The following is a 22378-nucleotide window of genomic DNA, read 5'->3' on the forward strand; positions in this document are numbered from 1 at the left end:
TCTTGGCCTCCACAAGTTTCAGGACGCCATCCAGGCAGTCCAGTACCGCGACAAGTTCCAGTTCGACGAGCAGCTCAGTTCGCAGGTTCTCCTTCCCCCGGGCAGAGCCAGGCTGCCTTGCGGCATCCTCACCTCCACCGTACACATCTGGCTGCTTCCAGACAGCCCACACAGTCCACCTGACCCAGCCATCAGGATTTCTAGTGTCTCCACCATACTTTGGGTATCCTCTCCAGCCAGAGCCTGCCCTGGTTGGGAAGAGCTGCTCTGATTTTGCTCAGAGCTGAGAGAACTTGTGAAGAAGTAATGCAGCCTTTGAAACCGCAGGGACTACTCCTGTTGGGTGTCACACTGATGTGCTCTGTGGCTGCAGAAGTCAGAACTGTTCTTGTGGGTGAGTTGCCCTTGAAAAGTGAGGGGTCTCACTTGAGATTGCATTTCCCAAACTTGGATCACACAAAGGAATTGTAAAACACTCCAAACTGTTGCTCTAAAACTGGACTGCTCTGCCTAATTTGTGCAGAACATGTTCAGAGACAAGTAAAAGAACCATGTTGGGATGAAGGTACTCAGTGCTATAAATGACATTTTGCCCTAATGAAGTTAACTTAGTTAACAAACAGTGGCTGCTTTCCACTGATAATAATCAGACTAGTTCTATAAAGCAGCAATAAGCCTGAGAAGTAAGAGAGGAGTAATACTTACTAAAGAGGATCCTTGAAAACATCTGACTGCTTACCACTTCCATGAGCAATGAAAGTACGAGGAAGAATTTTATTAGATATCAAAATGCAGAGGTTTTTTAAAAATTCACATAATCTACCTGAACTTACATTGCATATTTGTATTAGTAAACTGTAACAGTGGTAGATAAAACTAGTAGTAATTAGGCTACTTGAAGATCAGACAGTCTCACATAGCCAAATTATCTATGAGGAAAGAAGAATGTATTCAGCAATATCACCAGTAACTTCTCCACATAAAATTCTAAAAATTGCAGTCTACTAGAGCATTCTTCAGAAGGAAGTATTTATTGTCAGCTTTTTGCTTAGCAACTGTAAGTTGGACAAACTGATAATGAAGTTCTGTTTGTAAAATTAGCCATGTATAAAATGTAAAGACAAGTTTGTAATTTAAACTTGTAAATTTAAAAATACATTTACACCATTGACATCACTAACTATTTAGTAGTAACATGCAAAAAAACCCCAAAAAACTACCAATAAACTGTGTGGTTGAAATGTTGTGTCATCAGTATGACTCTGTACAGGTAGTGTTTGTTGAATTTGGTTGGTGTAACTATTTTGTACTTTTTTCCTGTTAAAATAGTTTATGCTGCTTTTTAAAATGATTTACAACTTTAACTGCACCTGTAGTGCAGATTTAATATAATACAAAATTCTCACTATATAGCAAACTAGTAGATTCATTTATGTCTTTTACATGCAGCTGCAGTGAAAAAGGGTTGAAAATGACACTGATTAGTTGGGTATTTTAGATTAAACATCCTGCACTAGGAATAAATTCTGTTTGCCCTTCTACATTCCTTCTCTTAAGTAAACCAACAAACCAAATGGAAGATGAAAAAAAAGCATCTAAACCAAATATGTGCAGTAAGCAAATGGAAAATACACAAGTAAAAAAATGCAGTCATTAAAGGGCTTCTCTGTATACTTGTTTGTGTGAAAAACCGAAGTCATTCTGTGGGTCAGAATCTACAATATCAGAGGCTGAGCTTTCCTATTTTATCAGCCTCAAACTCCCTGTGTGTACGATCTGTTGAAGCACATTATAGCTGACCTATTTAACAAGTAGTTTAGAAAAGCGTCATTCGTTCTTTCTCAAGAGTTCAATAATGTTTTCATAGCAAATATCTAGTGATCAGTAGTTATGACAAAAATATTTCAAAATAACCCTTTAAATAAGTTTTTTTACTGCACAATTAACATTATAATCTAGCCAACATTACTGCTAGAAATGCAGAAACACAAGTTCTATTATAATGATGTTTTAAGTAATAGGCTCTAGCTTAAATGTTGTAATCGTTAATTACAACCCAAATCATGATACACAGCTGTGTATATACTAAGTTGCAAGATACTAAAAATTAGATTTTGCGTATTCAGGAAATTAATTGAAAGTTAAGTGTTCTGGCCTGTAATTTTATTGTAGAAACAATCTTCAAGGAAGAAAATTTTTGTTTGCCTTTGATGACGTTCCATAGGACTCTTCACTGCATATTTTGAATGGCTATGAATGGGACTGTTCGTCGAGTAACTTTTTTGAAAAATCATTGAATATTTCAAGATGTGTCAGCTGTCTTGTTCAGGAGCATACTGTGAGAAGTACTGATCACTCCTGTATACAGCAGAAACAGCAAACCAATTCAACTGTATTTTTTTACAAATTATAGTTAGGCTCCAATTAGAAGAAATCTTTATCTAGTAAACCAAGGCAACACAGACCCATTCTGGAAGCAGTAACTTGATCACTTTTGACTAAGAAGGGGCAATTTATGTACCTTTAAAGAGTGACTAGTCATCAGAGCCACTGACACAGGTGGTGTGTGGCTGAAATTCAGTGTTTTCCTCAAAGAAATACTGTACAAAGAAAGAAAGTTGTGAGTTTGGCTCAGTCACTGCCCGTTACCATTTGGTGCTGTACAGGACAGGCTGCTTCAGTGTGATGGTCCCAAAGGGTCTGCAGTCAGTTATTAATGTTTTAACACAGGGACAGATTTTTGATACACTTGCATACAGCCTTAAATTTTAATGAGTATTCAGCCCAAGGAGAGCTGTGAAGTTTATTCACATTCATATTCTAGTTTATTCACTGTGAAGTTTATTCTATTCTTGCCATGTAGCAAGAAACTCAGCCTAGCAGGGAAGACCCCTCTGAACCACTTTCTTTCTTACCCTGATGCTGCATAATGGGTTTGTCCTCACAGAATAGTTGAAGAACTTGACACACAGGAATAATTTCATTGAATCAAACTTAGGTAAGTCTATAACTTTACAGAGTGCTAAGTATTTCACAGACCAGTAGCCAAACTGCAAAAAATCCTGCAGATGTGGTTCTTTGGGTGAGAAAGATCAGTTGTAGTTAAAATAGCTGTACTGTGCTACCTGTAAAACGATTGAGGTGGCAATTATGCACCATCTGCAAATAGACAAAGAAGAAACTATAAATAAAAAAACCTCTATTATTGTTCATGTAGTTACAGTAGCAGTGACCCATATAGCTGGAGGGAGAGAAAAGGAGGTGGCCAGAATAAAACCCATGGATAGAAACACTTCTGCCTGTGCCAGTAGTTTCTGACCCAGATGGATTTGGTGTGCAGGTGAGAATGCTGAATTTCCTTCCTAATGGAAAGAGCCTTTTGGCACTAGATACTCCTATGATTTATAGGAACAGGAAATGTTCCTAAAACTTGCAGACAGAACAGAAATGACATTGTGATAGCACTTTAATGACTAATGAAATTGTTTGAAGGGCTGGATGTATGCTTGAACTGAAAGCAATTGCTTAGTATCAGAAGTAACATTTACAGGCAGTACTTGCTTTACTGCCATGTTAACAAAGTAGATTTAACTATTTCTTTTGGAATTCTAAATTCAGTTCATACTCCTTTTACTAGCATTACATCAATCTAAAATCAAAATAAAAGAATATTCACACTCATTAAATTGATTACTGTCATTCACAGACGATGCAACAAATGCTTTGATTGCCATTAACTGGTAATGACTTAGATGAAACCCAAACCTTCTGTGGATAATGAGCAATAGTGGCATGCCATTTTTTTTGGGTTTCCACAATTTGGGATTCTGAAGTGTGCATCTCCAAAATGCATCAAGATTTCCAGTGCTAGGAAAAACATTACAAGTACTTGCAAGAACGTCTGAAGGATTCTGTTTGAAACTAGGTAAACAGTACAGTATGTGGCTATGTAAACTCATGGATTATTTGTAATACTAATCCCACTGGAATAAAAAAAAAAGGTGACAATTTCAGAAGTATTTTTTCATTACTGTTCAGTTACAGCTTGACATAAGGACATTACGGAACATTAAGGAACATTAAGGAGAAGAAGTTGGTTTTCAGTGCTGTTTTGCTGTCTATTGCAATGCGCTGTCTGGACTTGAACTCCTTTGAACAATGAGTCTACTTTTAAGGGAGCCACTGCCCCCCAGTATCACATAAAGTTTTTGACTCACAGTTACAACAAGGCTGAAATTCCATGCTATCCTGTTTTCATTAGCAAAGGCAGACAAGGAAATGCCTTTCTGTTCTTTTTATTCTTTCCATCTATGACTTGTTCAAATTCAGGGGGCTGTAGTGTAAATCAGGTTAGTGAAATGATTTTAGTTTAAAAATAATGTTTGCTGTAAGAAAGAAGGGAAAGGATTTGAGAGGGACCCTGGATCATTATAAACTGGATTATAAAATGAATAATTTCAATGGCCTCATGACTGCCAGTATAATAGAGATGGTAAAATATTATGAGGTGGAATATCCTTAAACCAGCTCTGCTACTACAGGCTGGATCTTGTGAAACCAGCACCATGTAAGATGCATGTATTATCCAACCTGCTTGGACAGAATACAAAATAAATTGTCTAGGGTATATATAAAAGTCAGCCACCCAGCTACTACCAAAACTCAGCTAAGGTTTGGATATATTGATAGGTTATCACCACCAGAGTATGTCAGGGCTTGGCTGAAAGTCACTAAATTGCAGACTCCTACTACGCTCCTTGGTGTTTTTTTTTTTTAACTTTTCTTTTTTTTTTTTAACTTTTCTCTTTTTCACATGAGAACTGATAAAGACATCTCAAAATAGGTGTTAAAAAAAACCCCAAAACCAAACCCAACAAACTTTAAACCAATTTACTACTTCTTCAGTTTACCTTAAAAAATGTAAGAACTCTATGATATTTGTGAAATATTATTTCTGGTATGTCTCATTTTAAAGAATTCAAACCCAAGAATGATGAGATATGTTTTCCTCTGAAAGTAATCCCCAGCATTTCCAACCAATTAAGTCAACAAAGCACCTTAATTTAATGGCAAAGTTTATTCATTTTTTAACAATTAAATGACAAAACATTTAAAATTTGCAGTTCAAAACATGCACATTCACCAAATGCCAAATGACATTTAACACTGCATAGAACTGAATGTATTACTAAAAGAACTATTTAAAAAAAACAGTGCATTTAACATCCAGTTTAAACTAAACCTGAGAAACTACCATAAACACCGAGTCAAAAAATCTTCATTCATGCAGCTTCATAATTTCCACAACAGTTTCAGCAGTAATGGCTTAGTGGAGCTGTAAAACCTCATTTCATCTTGAATGCAAAATTTGCTGTTTCAGACTGACCGCCTTCTGCAGCAGTTAATACATCTCAAACACTGAAAATCGTTATGAAAAATTATGTTGGAGTAGAAAAAAAATATTAATGCATTTATGGCTTCTATGCTACATTAAAGAAACACTATAAAATATGACTTTAAAAAACAAAACCTGTTCTGGTCACAGCTTTGCATTACAAATCACACTCTTCATGGAAATACTTTTATTTCAGTATCAACTCTCAGAAGTGCCCAACTTTGCACATCATTGCTCAGATGATGTGAGTCCTTATACTCACAAGCAGTCCAGTTGAACACTATAAGAGTAGTCGTTTGCATAAGCAGGAACCAGGTTTGGAATGCTAAAATATTCCTTTGTTTAATAAAGATCTATTGGTTAACAGCAAGGAAACTGGGGGAGCGAGGGCAGAGAGGGGGAAGGAGAAACTCATTTGTTGAGTTTTGTAACCAGTGAAAACATCCAGTACCAAGGAAGCTGAACTGACAGACTCATTTGCTTACACAGCACTAGCTTCTCGATATATTATGAGCAGACTTTTAACGAAGGCATTAAAAAACAGGGATCAACAACCACCATGCATTGCCTCAGAACACTTAGAAATAGTGCCTCATGCAGACAGAATGATAAATTCATCAGAACTACAACTGCTTTTACACAATACACAAGAAAAAAACTTTACTCCTTAAATTTAACACATATTCCAAATTACTCATCATTCAAGATGGGTTCAAATGTCATGATACACATCTTAAGACAGTTAATGCTCATCTTTGTAACAAGGTGAATTTTATGGATGCATGTGGACATATAAGAATCTTCAGCTCTTACTGTTTCAAAATATTTTATTTATCATTTTATACAAATAGAATGATGACTAAGTATAAATCTGTTGAAACTGCTTTGCAAAAATATGTGTAAAATTAGGAAATGGCAAGAAAAAATTCCAGATACAAATTGTCAATAGGTTTGTTAAAATTTGTTTTCAGTTACTCTTTTGAATAATTTCTATATATATGTATGTATATATTTAAAAATAATCAAGCAAAAGTATTTATATAAGATACCCGATTTTTTAGTGGCACAGGTTCATCTTTTAGATGGAAATTTTTAATACTAACTTGCAGTGCCCATGAAAGAGATGGAAAAGTCCATGTGAACTCTCTATTTAATACACTTCTGAATTTTCGAACAGTAGGAACAGAGGCATTGTTATGAGCATTTCCGCCTCAACTGTTCTTTTTTCCTTTAAACAAACATCAGCAGAATCCCCTTATTTTAACAAAGGTATGACATACTAACAGGATGGAACTAGATTATATTACTGTGTACTTAACATGAAAATAAAGTGCATATTGTATACTTGGCCTGATTTAAAAATGGGCATACCTAGATAAGATAATCTTGTATTTTAAAATGGAATTGTATGAGCAATCAAAACCCACTGTTTTTGCCACACTTGTCTTTTTTTGCTATTTTTAAGAAGTGGTATCTTTCAACCACTAATTATCAGAAAAAGTACAGAGAGAGGGGAAAAATTCATCAAAAGTAGTAAAAAAATGCACTTTGTGAAATCCTCCTTCAAATTCTGAAAAGATGTAAGCATGAAATGCTGTGATAAGATTATCTTACAAACCTTTACGTTAGTCTGAATTTAGAATCTTAGAGTAATTTTCTTTCTTTCTTGCTTTCAGTCATTTTCTTTCTTTTTAAGGTAGTTAATTTGGGATGTACTGTGTGTTGTTTTCTTCAAAGTGTATTACAATGGTAAGACAGAATTTTATTTCATAGGAAGAATAAGAGATCATGTAAATACACTGTATGTATTTCACAGTGTATTCTAATCCATATCTGCATAATTAGCAATTCAACCAATTAGAACAGAAAAAAAGTTGCCCATGAAGAGACTACGTATAGATTAATTTTATATGAATTAAGTACACAGAAAGATTATAAAGGAGCAACAGTGTCATGGTTAATTTCAGAAATGTTTTGAAGGTGGTCATTGTCCCTTGGATGACAGAAAATAGGGATCCCCTTTTTAGGAAAGGGGCATGACCCTGAATTTTTTCTTGCCTTAGGTCAAGTGATTTGGCCCTCCCATATTGATCCATCTATTTATCTTTGCCTGCAATGGCTTTTCTGAAGGCAGTTCTTGTCTGCATGACTGGCAGTACTGTTTCTAGTTCCCTTTCTCCTTGTGCCTGCTGTTTAAAGATCACTCTACGCTCGTGAGAGGAAGACACTGCATAACATGCATAAGAAATGCAGACTGCCTTCCCACTGATACACCTTCCTAAACACGTACTTTCAGATAGTGCCTTCTGTTGGGCTTTCTCTGTGTATTTTTAAGTTTCTCTCAGAATGGAGGATAAGAAACTTGGATAATGAGATTAATTACATGTTAAGCATTTAGCTAGACAAAAGGCAAGGAGGTAAAGTCACCTTTAGTATGACAAATGAAGGAGGGCAGAGAAAAGATGGCACTGGATGACTTGTTATGATTTGGAGAGCAAAGAGGAAATACTTAATTTAACAGATCACTGGGGATATTGTTGTTCTGCTTTTCCACCTGGCTGATCTCCACGGAAAGAAAAAAAGAGATCATTCCTATGCAATGCACAAAAACTTACTTAACAGTAAAACCAAATGCTACTATAAAAAATTGTATTTTTAATGTAATTATAGTGGCTTTTAAACCTAGAATTAAACATGGACTAAAGAGTGGCAAGAATTAACTAAATTTTAAAGTTCAAGTAGCCTTTCTTAGTTTGAAACCTGACAGTTGTTGGATGGTAAGTTGAGAAATACCAAGTATAACTACTTTAAGAATGTATCACAATGTTCTCATTTAATACTGCTCTCTTTTTTTCCCCTCATACCAGGTGCGTATCTTTTTCTGCAGTCACTTCCTCGCCATTTTAATTAAAGGTGAGAGTATATAAGCATTCTGCATGACCAATAAGTTGTAAAGAGACTGCTGCAACGTATTTCACACCTTTATAGGAAGAGACTTTAGTGCAAATAAACCAGTACATACCACAGACTAACAAAGGGCATGCTTTGCTCTGTATTTCAATGTATGCATTTCAAATAATCTTAGTATAAAAATGTTGAAAATTTGATTAATTTTAAAAAATAAGTTTAAACAAACTTTCTTTTGAACCTACAGTATAAGCAGATACAACTAAGCATCACAAAAATAACTGAGTTTGCTAAAGGGAAGTAAGGCAGAGCAATTCTTAAAAATTGAATAAAGTATTACGTGTACTCCATTATACAAGTTGGCAGCCATATTCAACATATGCAATACTAAACGAAAATAAGGGGAAAGCTTGTATAAGGCCAAAGGTGCAAAGACTTGCAGTTTTGAAAGCAAATGCCAAAAAGGCCACTCAAATTAGATTCACTGTACCTTCTCCTCAAGTGTGGAGACTCAAGCATGCAGTTCTGAGATCAGGACTGGAGATAGTTTCCTTTCAAATTTTTTCTAACAGAAAACATTTATGGATCTTCTTTGGCAAATGTTTTTAGATTAGTTTGACACAAATATCTATGAGCATCTTGACTCAAAATCTTTCTTAAAGAAGGTGAATTCACACCATTAAGATACTGGGTTTTTTTCAGCACTTGTTGAAATCAAAGGCCTGTTATCAAATATATTTAAATATATTAACACTTAAAAACCTTCACAGATGCTAGTTGATCTGTTTGTGTAAAGTACATTTAGCAATCTGACCACTGCCCTTCTAGTATATGACCAGTATTGATCCAATTTCATTGTAAAATAAGCAAGCTGGCAAGATACAAGGTAAATTCCAATCTGTTTACAAAGGCTAAGCAAATACTTGTTAAAAATTTAGAGATGGTGTGTTACAGTATAGTTGCACAGTGCTTATGTCTACTGAATACACAAACCCAAACTTTATGGAACAAGACCATCATAGATCTTTCAACGTCTGATAACTGGACCATGGTCGCAGCTCCCAGCAAAGATCTAGTAGCCTGTCTCACAAAAGTAACAACTAAGGCCTAAATGTCCAGCTGTGTTTCTTCACCATTCCTCAGGCCTTTGCTTTGTGGTATCGTAAGCTCTTATGACTTCAGACTGGGAAACAATTCCATTTTCATCTTGAGAGAAGGCGTAGCCATCTGCAGATACAAAGCAAAATAGAAACAAATTAAGTTTTGATAGTTTTTATTTTTTTAAAGCTTTAATAAAAGCAACTTAACAAAGATGAATAGAGAGGAATAAACCTCTTTTCAACTGTTAGTAAAATCCTGTGCCATTTCTTACAGAATTTTGCAGTTATAAAACAGCTGAAAGAACTCTGCACAGTATCTTGGGTATGAAGGGCAACGTAACCACAGGCAAAGAACATGGTCTAATGGGTTTAGGATACTGCACTTTTACTATAAATAAATGCAGTGAAAGGCAGAATTTTACTGCTATGCTATTAATGGATATTAATTTTTTGTCATTGATCACTTACGAAGCAAGTTTTGTTGCAAAGAGTCAGAGCGATACAAGTTCACATGGTTCTTCTTAAAAACATTCTTCAGTAGTTGGGCTCTTTCAGTTAAGCTAGAGAGAAAGCAGACATGTGAAAAATATTTACTTACTAATTACCCTATCCCTTTATGCTTGAATTTGCTCAATGGGAATTAATTGTTAAATGAGAAGTGTCCATCCTCCTTATTCTTTTTAAATTGTGCCTGATGCCATAATTAAGATTATGATTAAAAGCTTGCATGAAGACAGATGATTAAGTTCTGACCCCTGGTAATGATTTTACTTGTCACAGTGCAGGCAAAATATCTGTTTGAAACACTGCTGTGTGCTGGCAACACAAATAAATGAATGATATTGTGAACTTTTGAGTGTGACTCCTTTAGAAACACACAATGTAAAGGGAAGGCACTGTCTTCCTTGATGTAGCACAGCTTGAATAGTGCCAGGCTGAATTAGTCTTTTTATCTTAAATAGGAAGTGTTCCCAGCCTCTGATGACACAGTACCCCAAAGGGATGGGAAATGAGTGGAGGGAAAGCCACGTTCACGGTCATCAGCTGTGTGTACAGAAACATTATTTCCACGAAAACTGTTCTAGAAAGGAGCCTTCCCCAAGAAACTCTAGAAGGTGTTTTTCTGGAGATCATACCCAAATAACAAACTATTATTGCTGCTAAGGTTGTCCTCTTCAGCCCATCTCCTTCCTTCCCAGCACTACTGAGTTTCTTATATTGTTGTGTACACACACTTGGGTACCTTTAGTGTGACCCAAGGGACTCCTCATTTCAGCCCAAGTGGAAAACAGGAGCATTAAACATTTTTTAAATTGAGACTCAAGCATCAGCAAATGCTGCAAACAGTAGTGAAACAAGTAGCAAAGGTATTGGGTTTCCTTTCTGTCTGTCTTACGCTAAAGTTCTCTCTAACAGGAACATACTAAATAAATACCAGGTAGATGAGCCATAGCTCAGAAAAACTGCAAAATCTGACAGTTTTATAATAACATTTTAAATATGTGCAAGGGACTATATTAAAAAAAACCCCAAACAAACTCTTCAGTGTCCTCTTGATTTGATGTTCACTGTGAATTACAGCCTGTGCTTCAAGAAATACCAACCTATCACTTAAACACTTCAAATGCTGAAAAATCCAGTCCACTCTCAATGTAACCTGGTCTAAAATTAGTTCAATTAAAAAAGAGATGTATCTTATGTTTTATATGAGTATATAGTGATTTCATATTGCTACAGTTTTGCTACATTAGCAAAGCTGTCTCTTGTGCAATGATGTAGTAAGAAAATCAGATTTCACACACCTTATGTTACCAAGTTTTGACTACTCAAATTACTTTTTAATATTATTGTCAATTAGCGCAACAGACTTACCTTCCCAGGCTATCAACCAGACTAAGTGGTGCAAAGAAGGGAACTAGACTGCTATCCTTACTAAATTACCATTCAAGCCATTAAATTAGAAAAGTTCATTCTTTCTTAAGTGACTCTATACTAATATATGAAGCTGAACCACTATTTAGTGCTGGAGAGACTAATGGTTTATCTCATCTTTCTGTTCCCCTCTAGTCTGGTGGTAACAGCATATGGTGAAAGCTTGGCTTTTCTAAGTTGGAAAAGGAAAATAAACCTACAATTTCCACATCCATAGAGGAATGCTAACTGGAAAATCTACAGGGTAAGGTGACAGGCAGGGGAAACTGTTTCTGTGGCCATGTTTTGAAAGAAAAGATAAAATGAGACTTCCTTGTAAGAAAAAAAAAATAGGTACCAATTCCAGGAAGGTAGTTGGCATCTGCTGACTTAATCAAGAATGGAGAGGCTGAAGTACTGAAACACATCTTACTCCCAGTGCTTTCCTAAGCTAATTCTCTGGGGATTTTTTTTTTCATCCTGCTTGCTCCTCTACGCTGTGTAGAAGCCTTCTTTTTTAGTTCAGAGCTGTAAACTGTTTAAGTGAAATTAATAAAAAAATAGGGACTGAAATCTAAACTGTAAGAATACAGAGAACGAATAAATAAATCAGTATTTTCATGTAAAATTGGAGGCCAAGGAGGTGGAAGACTATGGGTACACTTAGTTACAATTATCAGCTGCATCTCCTTTGCAATACATCTGTGAAATCCTTATTAATGTGAGTCGAACTCAGAAAACTTCTACAAAATGTTTGACAGGTGTTATTTTCTAATAAAAAATATTTTATTTAAAACATTAGGATGCCTGTTATGCCATTCTTGGTACCATCATTCCTTGCTTCTATTCCCGAATGGAATGTTCAGAATCACAGAATCACTAGGATGGAAGAGACCTTCAAGATCATCGAGTCCAGCCCATGCCCTGACACCTCAACTAAACCATGGCACCGAGTGCCACATCCAGTCTTTGTTTAAACACATCCAGGGATGGTGACTCCACCACCTCCCCAGGCAGACCATTCCAGTACTTTATCATCCTTTCTGTAAAATCTTTTTTCTAATATCCACCTACATTTCCCTTGATGCAGCTTGAGACTGTGTCCTCTGGTTCTGTCAGTTGCTGCCTGGAGAAAGAGACCAACCTCCACCTGACTACAACTACCTTTAGGGAGTTGTAGACTGACAAGGTCACCTCTGAGTCTCCTTTTCTCCAGGCTAAGCAATCCCAGCTCTCTCAGCCCTTCCTCACAGGGCTTGTGTTCCAAGCCCCTCACCAGCCTCGTTGTTCTCCTCTGGACCTGCTCAAGCATCTCAATGTCCTTCCCAAAATGAGGGGCCCAGAACTGAACACAGCACTCAAGGTGTGGCCTCAGCAGTGCCGAGTCCAGGGGAAGAATGACCTCCCTGGTCCTTCTGGCCAAACTACTCCTGATACAGGCCAGGATGCCATTGGCCTTCTTGGCCACCAGGGCACACTGCTGGCTCATGTTCAGCTGGCTGTCAATGAGTACCCCCAGGTCCCTTTCTGCCTGAGCACTGTCCAGCCACACCGTCCCCAGCCTATAAAATTGCAGGGGGTTATTGTGGCCAAAATGCAGGACTTGGCCCTTGGACTTACTAAATATCATCTTACTGGACTCTACCCATCCATCCAACCATTCCAAGTCTCTCTGCAGAGCCCTCCTACCTTCCAACAGATCGACACGCTCCCAGCTTAGTGTCATCTGCAAATTTACAATGAAAGATTCAACACCCTCATCCATGTCATCAATAAAGACATTGAACAGAACTGGCCCTAGCACAGACCCCTGAGGGACACCACTGGTGACTGTCCCCCGCTGGATGCAGCACCATTCACCACCACCCTCTGGGCCCGGCCATCCAGCCAGTTCCTAACCCAGCACAGAGTGCTCCTGTCCAAGCCATGGGCTGCAGCTTTTCCAGGAGAGTGCTGTGGGAGACAGTGTCAAAGGCCTTGCTGAAGTCCAAATGGACAACATCCACAGCCCTTCCTGCATCCACCAGGTGGGTCACCTGGTCATAAAAGGAGACCAGTTTTGTCAAACACAGCCTACCCCTCCTAAACCCGTGCTGGCTGGGTCTGTTACCCTGGCCATCCTGTAAGTGCTGTGTGATGACACTCAGTATAAACTGTTGCATTACCTTACCGGGTACTGAGGTCAGGCTAACTGGCCTGTAATTACCAGGATCCTCCTTCCCACCCTTTTTGTGAATGGGCATCTCACTAGCCAGCTTCCAGTCATCCGGAACCTCACCAGTAAGCCAGGACTGTTGGTAAATGATGGAGAGCAACTTTGAAAGCTCATCTGCCAGCTCTCTCATAACCCCTGGATGGATCCCGTCAGGTCCCATAGATTTATGAACATCCAAGCAGCTCAGCAGTTCTCTGACTGCCTCCTCCTTGATAACAGGGGGACCATTCTGCTCCCTGACACCATCTACCAAACCAGAAGGATCCTGAGGAGAAAGCATCTTCCCACTAAAGACTGAGGCAAAGAAGGCATTAAGCACTTCTGCCTTCTCCTCATCTGCATTTACTAAGTTCCCTTCCTCATCCAATAGAGAACAAAAGTTGGTCTTACCCTTCCCTTTGCCATTAATATAATTTATAAAATGATTTTTTATTCTCCTTTACAAAAGTTGCTAAATTAAATTTGAACTGAGCTTTGGCCTCCCTAATTTTTTTCCTACATGCTCTAGCAACCCCCTTAAATACTTGTTGAGACCTGACCCTCCTTCCAAAGATGATACATCCTCTTTTTTTTCCTAAGTTCCTTCCAAAACTCATTGCCTATCCAGGTTGGACGTTTGCCTCGTCAACTCGTCTTTTGGCACACAGGGACAGCCTGTTCCTGTGCCCTAAAGATCTCTGTTTTGAAGCACACCCACCTTTCCTGGACTCCTTTGTTTTTAAGGGCTTCTTCCCAAGGAACTCTCTGAATAAGTCTCCTAAATAGGCCAAAGTCTCCCGTTCGGAAGTCCAATGGAAAAGTCTTATTAATGTTCCTCCTCATTTCACCACATTTCATTGCTTAAATGCTAAGCAGTGAAAAGACTACCTTAAACTTTTACAAGAACATGAAGCATGCACATGCCTTAGTTAACATACAGTGAAGTTTCCACTGCACAGATCTGATTGCTGGTAAAGAAAATACAAAATACATAGGAAATACACTTAAGAAAAGTGCTTTCAGCTATTCAAGTATTAAATTCTGTTCCTTTTCTATACTTGAAACACTGTGGGCTCTCTATTATAAATCACCTTGTTGCCATTCAAATGCATATTTAAATATCTACATGTGAAGCCAAGACAACATGGTTTCATAATTAACCAATGTTAGACCACAGTAACTAAATGCTTGTGCTCATTATGTGTACCTATATGTACAAGCAGAATATTAACTAATTTTTAACATGAAATGTATATCTTTACAGGCAATTAAACACAGATATAGAAAAAAATATTTTTTTATAAATTCCTGTAACCCTCTCAGTAAAGAATTTCTTCCTAGTATCTAAACTAAACCTACCCTCTTTCAGTCCTATTACTACATGCCCTTATAAAGTCTTCTGGCTTTCTTGTAGGCCCCCTTCTCAGTAAACATTCAGATACACACTGATTACAACAGCTATCCACTACAAGAATCCTGACCTTATATCTGTGGAAGCTGAGACTTCTATTTTGTGTTGTAGCATTTCTAAGATGGGAATGCACAGAGAGGAGAGTTATCTTTCTCACTATTTCCCAGTTACCTTTTAATCATGCAGTGATTTATATAGTCTTAGGTTATTCTGGCATTTAATGAGAACAAATCCCTTCTTCTGCTGTAACAGAAAAAGATACTCCCACAGATATGCACACTAGAATAAGAAAGTCTCATGTACATATCTTAAACAGATGTAGAGGACATTCCTCACCCATTTAACTACTTACTCTGTACTGTAATTTATTAATCTGGGCTTACACATTTTAGGAGACTCAGAAATGTTTACAGAAGTTGAATCAAATTTTTGTAGATGCAAATGAGTCATTTCATGAGACCGTTTCTTTAACAATTAATACTTTCTCCATAAAAGGTTAAGTTTTGGCTTTATCACCTCAATTTTAATACATTAAAAAAATAAGTGAGGTAATAAAATCTTGAGAGATATTGAGTTGTGTAACATCCAGTGATTTGCATATAAGGTGGATGCTTGTATCCTTCAGAAATACTGGTCTAAAAGTAATTGTGGAGAAGAATTAGATCTAAGAAAGATATTCTGGCAGGTAACTAAACAGCTGTCATGGAGCCCTCATAACTATTTAACTGTGGGATAAAAAGGCAATTACAAAAGTGGTGGTGAAAACACCAAGCTCATTTTACCTATATAAAAAGGGATTTGGAAGACATGCTGTGCGTAGAATGAGGGAAAAGCATCCTGCCTAGACAACTGAAGTTAAAGTAGCTGAACTGGGAATACAAGGGAAGTCTTGAAGGCAAGGGAAGGCAAGTATGAAATACTAAAAAGGCAGGTTACCTTACTTTTTTCTATACCCAGAAGATGTTCCTTCCCCTTTTAGCACCATCCAGTGCTAGTGTCTGCTTTCTTTTCTGAAACTCATTCTTCTACAACTTTTGCTCCTTGCTAAAGAGCACAGAGCATACATTGCTTCAAAGCTCACCACACTGACAGATGAGTCGGTTAATTTCGAAGAAGATAATTGCCCTCAATCTGCTGGAATGACCACTGCCACTGAAGAAAAGCATCTGTAACAATCAATTTACATCACATTTAAAAGCAAGAGAACTTATTCTTGCAATCAATGGTTAGGTCTTGCAGTGATGAATGAAAAGTAAGCTTGAAGTAGGAATTGCCACCAACTAGGGGATTCTACAGTACTTCCAGTGTGAAGCTGCTGCTACAAAGACAGCATAAAGAGCCTCAGAGGAGACTGCATGCAGGTATGTCCTCTTCTGTAACCCACCACACTAGACTAGGTGTTCCATGGGTGGCAGGATGAGCTTCCAGGCCTCCTGGAACCCCGGTTCCTTGTTACCAGGAAAGATGAACCCAGCTAGAGACAAAACATTCTTGTGAAAGCTCTCACACAATCTGGATAGTGCCCCATTAAAAATGGTGTTTATCACCTTGGTATCTGATGTTACTTGATCTCAACCTGGTAAATCCTAGTAAACAGATTCCCACTGAACTGGAAGAGGAATACAACGAGATTGCTAAAATATCTTTATGAACAAAAGGCACTTTCTGAAAATTCAATCTCTAATAAAAGAAGTGGCTGTGTTTTTTCTGGTCTCTTTCTGTGCATAGCTTAGTAGGAAAAAAGTCTTCTTGGCTATGCTTTTTGCCATGAAGATACTAAATAACAGCGGTCCAAAGAAAAGAAAGAACAGGAAAATCAAGTATCAGCAGTTTTGGCTTTTTTTTAGACACACTCACAAAACTCATGAAAATGAAGACAAGAAAAGAAAGCTTCAGTACAGCCAAATGGCACTAATGAATTGGAAGGGGGTGAGAGGGGGATTTTGTCATCTCATACATTCAACGAGTTCAGCCTGGGGTTAAAAAGCCTGAAATATTTTAGTGAGTGCACACCTTTATGCTGAGTTTACATGTAGAAAACGTCCCATGTTCATTTTTATCTTCTCCCTTTTCAAATTATCTGCCTGATCCATGAAGGAGGACATAACAAGGGAATTCGTGTGGAGTCTTAAGTTAAAAATTTTACTTACTTCATATAGGTTAATCAAATTAGTTTTCTCTGGACTGGAATTAAATACAAAACCAGCTTCTTATATTCAATTTCAGAAAATACTAGACACATTTTTGTTTTTCCCTATGCTACTGAGCAGCTTTTATAGAATTTCATTTTTGCTTTTTGTGCTTAGGCCCTGTTTACGGCTATACTAGAAAACGCTGCAGATTTAAACTAATTTTGTTCTAACCCATTTTCTTCTTATTTTGTTTGTGAATGAATTGTTAACACAGGCAAAAGTCACAGAATTAGAACTGCACCTCAAGCTTGTTCTATACATAAGAATCAGAAATCAGTCAGCTACAAAGAAACACATCAGTTAAAGCTTTTGGTAAAAACCTCTATATAAGCCTATGAAAAAAACACATAAGCTCAGTAGACCTGAAGGTCCTTCACAGATGCTTTTCATTTTTGCAAAATAACCTTTTCTCTTTGATACATGTATAAAGCTAAAAATATTTAGCTTTGTTTTTTAAGACAATGTTCTACAGATTTTTACTGTACCTCTTGCCATGCACAACTGCCCCAGGATCCTCAGACTTTGCTTCCAACTCCTGAACTTCATCTACCAGTGTCTTGTAAGTAGCTCTCTTTACCCTGTAAGTACATACAAAATACTGCCAGACTTACTCTTCTTGAAAATAGAACAACAGATAGTTTTAATGCTTATATAAATATTCAATTTATAAATCAATTTCCTCAGACATAAAACTAAGATTTACAAGGAGAAATAACAAAAAACAATTTTAAAGAACATATTTTATAATCTGTTCTTGCAAATTATATACAAAAAATATTTATTAATAAAACACTACAATTATTGAAACATTTAAAATAGTAATAACTCTTGCAATAAAGTTTTTCCAAAACAAAGATGGTAAATAATAATTTCATATAATCACCAGAATTGATCTTATATAAACCCCAGAACTGATCTTAATTTGTTTGTTATTATATTAGTAATTAGAACACACAATTAGAAGTCAGTACTTTCTTCTGTAAACACTGGCATTTCCATACTTACACTTTGTATACTATATCAAGAAGTAAAGCTGTCATAGGAATACACAGAAGTCCCATCCAAAACACTCCAGAGCTGAACATCATAGCTGCCTGAAGTGAAAATGCATAAAACGCGATGTCATGACAAGAACTAGCAAAAAAAAAATCGTATAAATATCAAGTAGTTTGTTGAGGCTATCAAAAGCAAATTTAAATTAATCATTCTAGTCTGACTAATGTGAAATAGAACTTGAACTCCTTTTTAAAATCCCCTGAGATGCAACATAAATCCAGTAAACAGTAAGCACTATTTCATGTCAAGAAGCTGGTAGAAAGATACACTGCTTAGCTCTTAGCATGGGGGAATCACCCCTCCACAATGCTGCTCTATACCACTGTGTTGATTACAGGCATTTCCACTGAAATCAGATTTATCAAAAATCCACCCTTTTCCAACTTTCTCAACACATTATGACCAGAGTTTTCCAATTTGCAATCTGCTCTAAGAGGATACAACAGTTTCAGACCCTTCATTTGGATACTGGACACTGTTACAATTATCCTGCAATGTAACTTGGAGCAAAGTTTTCTCCCACAGAGCTCCTTATACCACAGTTCCCACACTGCCTCAGACTCCTGCTAAACAGATTGCTTAAAAACAAGAAATAAGGAAACAACCATTTATGTAATTACGAAAATATGCAACATATTGTTAAATGAAAATCTAACACATTAATACACAGTGAAATATTTGAAAACCACGCAATTGTTTTTATCTGTGTGTTTGTTTTTTTCTATACACCACTATATGTAATACATAGGAATTTCTTCTGTTCATAACTTGGTCTGTAGAAATACTAAAAACTAATTTCTTCTGTTCATAACTTGGTCTGTAGAAATACTAAAAACTAAAACATATTGAATGGCCAAAACAAACATCACAATATATGGACATCAAAGGAAAAATGTATTTACCTTTGTAATTCATGCTAAAATGTCTACATGGATAATATTATGGATGCAAAGAGTATGATAAATACCTACTGAAGCACGTTACTACAGGTTTGAATTGCAGTCAGTATTAGAAATACTTTCATAATGTAATTCAATTGTAAAGAGGCTGAAAGTAACACCACTACACAACAGACTTTCAAATCCTTTGTTTCATTACGTGGAGACTAAGTTCTTTCACAGGTTAAGCCTCAGTATGTAAAATAAATAAAATTTTTTACTAGCTTTAATTTTACTAGCTTTAATTAGCAGACAAATAGTAGGCAGCTTGCAGTAGCTGAAATCCAATTTCTCAACATGCATACCTGAACATTTAAGAATTATACTCAATATGTAGATATATGAAAATAGAAGTGAATTATTTTCAGGAAAAACCCTAATTCTCAGATAAGCAAAAAGTTTAATTTACCTTGTTTTTATATCCAAATTCCTAATAACACTGATTCTTTGGAAAGCATTAGAATGTACTTTAAAAATGTGGTAACCTTCCCATGGCTATGTTAAAAGGACATAGATATTGCCCTGAGATTCTACTAACTATTTCTGTCAAAAGCTGCCAGCAAAGGTGTAAACACTGAGCAGTGGCAGGTTCAAAATAAAACAATTCATATTCTCAAAAGGGAAAAAAAAAAAAGAGAAAATTTTGTATCAGGGTGAAATGTATTAGAGAAAAAAAAAAGCATTGTCAGTCATTTTATAAGCAAAACCTGACTTTTGACATATTTGATGAAATACTCATTTTCTAGAACAGGAGTTAATAGAAATGCCTATCATAAATGCATTTTGCAAGACATTTTATAATTAAGTAGCAATTAGATAGACAGTTCCCTTAAAAACAGAAAAAAAAGCATAAAAATACAATTTGAACTAATTACGATTATTACTTCCTATTATTAACAACATTTTTTTATTTATAAGAACATAGCAAAGAGCTGTCCTTGTGTTAGCCACCCGGTATGAAATGTTTGCTGGTGAAACAGCAAAAGTGATAATGTAGGTCTTAGGATGTTAATTCTGACCATTGTAATGCTAACTATGAATGAAGGAACAACTGGCGCCTACTATTCACTCCATCCAGCCTTTGGCTTTACAAATGAACAACATGAATTGAGGTAAAAAAAAAAAGTTTTTCTGCGTCATATTTGAAAGCCTGTCAGATTTTTTTTCCTTTACAGAGTTAATCCAAACCTAAAAGATTTAAAGCTGACATTCGCATTAAAGACAGAGGCCCTCTTTGTATTTTTTGGATGAAGAGGGGAAAAAATAAAATCCCACAGAGGTATTTCCTTCCTTTCTGTACAAGAAAGCTCCCCCCTCACTCTGTAGAAAACATTTTTGTCTCTAACTTTTCACATCTCTCTACACATAGGCAGGTCATCTGGGAAATGGCAAACCAATCCCTTTCAGACAATGGCACTAACAGGAGCAGCCTGTTCTGGGGACGGACTCTGGCTGCCTCTGTTTGTGGTTTACAAATTGTTCCTAATGTGAGAGATTTGTGGTCTATGCCAAGTCTTCCCCCTTTAGGCCTTGTGAAACCAAATGGAATCTGCCACAAAAGTGGCTCCCAGGGGAATTCAGAAGTAATCCAAAATGAGAGCTGGGAAGCCCAGTTTATTGTAGGACTTACAAATCCTGCAGGGAAGATAAATTATTTGTTGTATGTGTAGTACATGCTTAATATTAAGATTTTCTAAAATAAATTAACTTTTCTTAAAGTTTAGATTTTTATATAGATTCTCATTTTTCAAAAAACAAAAAATTGCTGAGAAATACTCCTTTTCATGATTTAGTGGCAGATAAGAAATCCTGGCTGCAAAACATTTTTAAAGCACTGCTGAAGATATAGTGTTAGGAAATTACATGTCAGAATGAACACAGAACATTCGCTTTTTCCTCATTATGAAATGATCTGCCAAAACAGCTGGCTCAGATTTTAAAAAGCCTTTAAAAATAAGAAGAGACAGATGAAAACAGTGGTAAAATTCTTGCTGCAGAAAAGCTTACCCTTTTCAGTTTATCTATTTCAAATATCATCCAGGTACACATCTCCTTCCTATAAACTACAAAGCTATAAAATACCTCAACAGCATCAAACCAGCAAAAAACTTCATTAGTAGTAATGTGCATGTGTTTGCCTTCATATATGCCAAAGTACTTACTGTTGTAGTACTAAACCAGATCTGCATTAACTTCCAGTGCAATGAAGTTCCTACAAATAAGTTCTTGTATTGCCTCTAGCCTTTCTTTGCTATGTAGAGTTAAAAAAACATCTTTTAGCTCCTTTTAATTAAGAACTGTGTTCCTCAGAATTGCAAAGAATTAAGTTCCTCTCTATTAGGATTTCAGGTTATTAGGTATATTAACCAAGACAGACCACTGGAAGCAGAAAAGATAAATTGGGCAGTTCAAAGATCAGCTCTGCTGTTCCTGTTTGAGAGAATGAGAATGTAACTACTGAATTTGGAGAAGGATCTTTGAAGTATATCTGGGAATAGCAGATTCTGGCTCACAAATAAATGTCTGCTACTAGACCAAGTACAATTAAACGTGAAGGTTTGAGGAGTCAAAATGGAAACTACCTATTGGGAATTAAATGGAAAAATAAAAACCCCTTAGACAAATACTTTTGATTCCTGAAGTGAAAGACAAAAAGCAAACTTTAAATATAAATTATTAAATAGTTAAAATATGTTAGTATCATAAAGGTAACATAATTTTAGGCTCTCAGGTGAGGACAGATGACTAAAATGGATATGTTTTATGTGATAAATTCTGATTAACTTTTAAAAAAATCATCAATAAGTCACTTTTTAAGTAATATTATCCACAAATGTACCCTGAAACTTTTTTTCTCTAAACAAGAGATCCACATAGGTATAGAAAGGAAGACATACAGATTACTGATTTCTGTTTTGTAAAGACTCACAGGTTTTAAAAGACAAGCTGGGAAAACTTGGAAGGGGGATGGAAATGTGTTAAAACTGTAGGATAATGCCTATAAGAACCTACTGTTGAGGATGAGAAATATTTTGGACTATGAAGGAAAAGCCTAGCTTTTATTGTTGAATTATTTCAATGTTCTTGAAAATTTAGTACACCAGTTATTTTCCCTGAAATATCCATAATTTTGATAAAATTTTAATATAGACTGGTTAAAAAGCAGCGCAACAGAAAAGAAAAAAAATAAAGCACAGCTACCCTAGATATTAGCCATTGAAGAATGACTATATTCCACAAGTTTTGTGGTAATGAAGTGAGACTCAAAAGACTT

General features: G+C 36.3%; 2 protein-coding genes across 9 annotated transcripts in view; one reads left to right on the top strand and one right to left on the bottom strand.

The window, feature by feature from the left end:
- The window catches only part of SHISA3 (shisa family member 3), a 5501-nt gene extending 1490 nt beyond the window's left edge, over positions 1 to 4011 (top strand). The window contains exon 2 of the mRNA XM_068188959.1: positions 1 to 4011. This exon is cut by the window's left edge and continues 165 nt beyond it. Within this exon, the coding sequence (XP_068045060.1) occupies positions 1 to 287 (287 nt within the window). The 3' untranslated portion in view covers positions 288 to 4011.
- A 1984-nt stretch (positions 4012 to 5995) lies between these two features.
- The window catches only part of ATP8A1 (ATPase phospholipid transporting 8A1), a 105950-nt gene continuing 89567 nt past the window's right edge, over positions 5996 to 22378 (bottom strand). For all 8 annotated transcript variants that reach the window (XM_068188963.1, XM_068188961.1, XM_068188962.1 and 5 more), the window contains 4 exons: positions 18116 to 18204; positions 17596 to 17688; positions 9871 to 9962; positions 5996 to 9529 (listed from right to left, as the gene is read on the bottom strand). In XM_068188963.1, coding sequence (XP_068045064.1) covers positions 9432 to 9529; positions 9871 to 9962; positions 17596 to 17688; positions 18116 to 18204 — 372 coding nt within the window. In that variant the 3' untranslated portion in view covers positions 5996 to 9431. The remainder of the gene's footprint in view (positions 9530 to 9870; positions 9963 to 17595; positions 17689 to 18115; positions 18205 to 22378) is intronic.

The sequence above is a fragment of the Anomalospiza imberbis genome, chromosome 4 (assembly GCF_031753505.1).
Source record: "Anomalospiza imberbis isolate Cuckoo-Finch-1a 21T00152 chromosome 4, ASM3175350v1, whole genome shotgun sequence".
NCBI lineage: Eukaryota > Metazoa > Chordata > Aves > Passeriformes > Viduidae > Anomalospiza > Anomalospiza imberbis.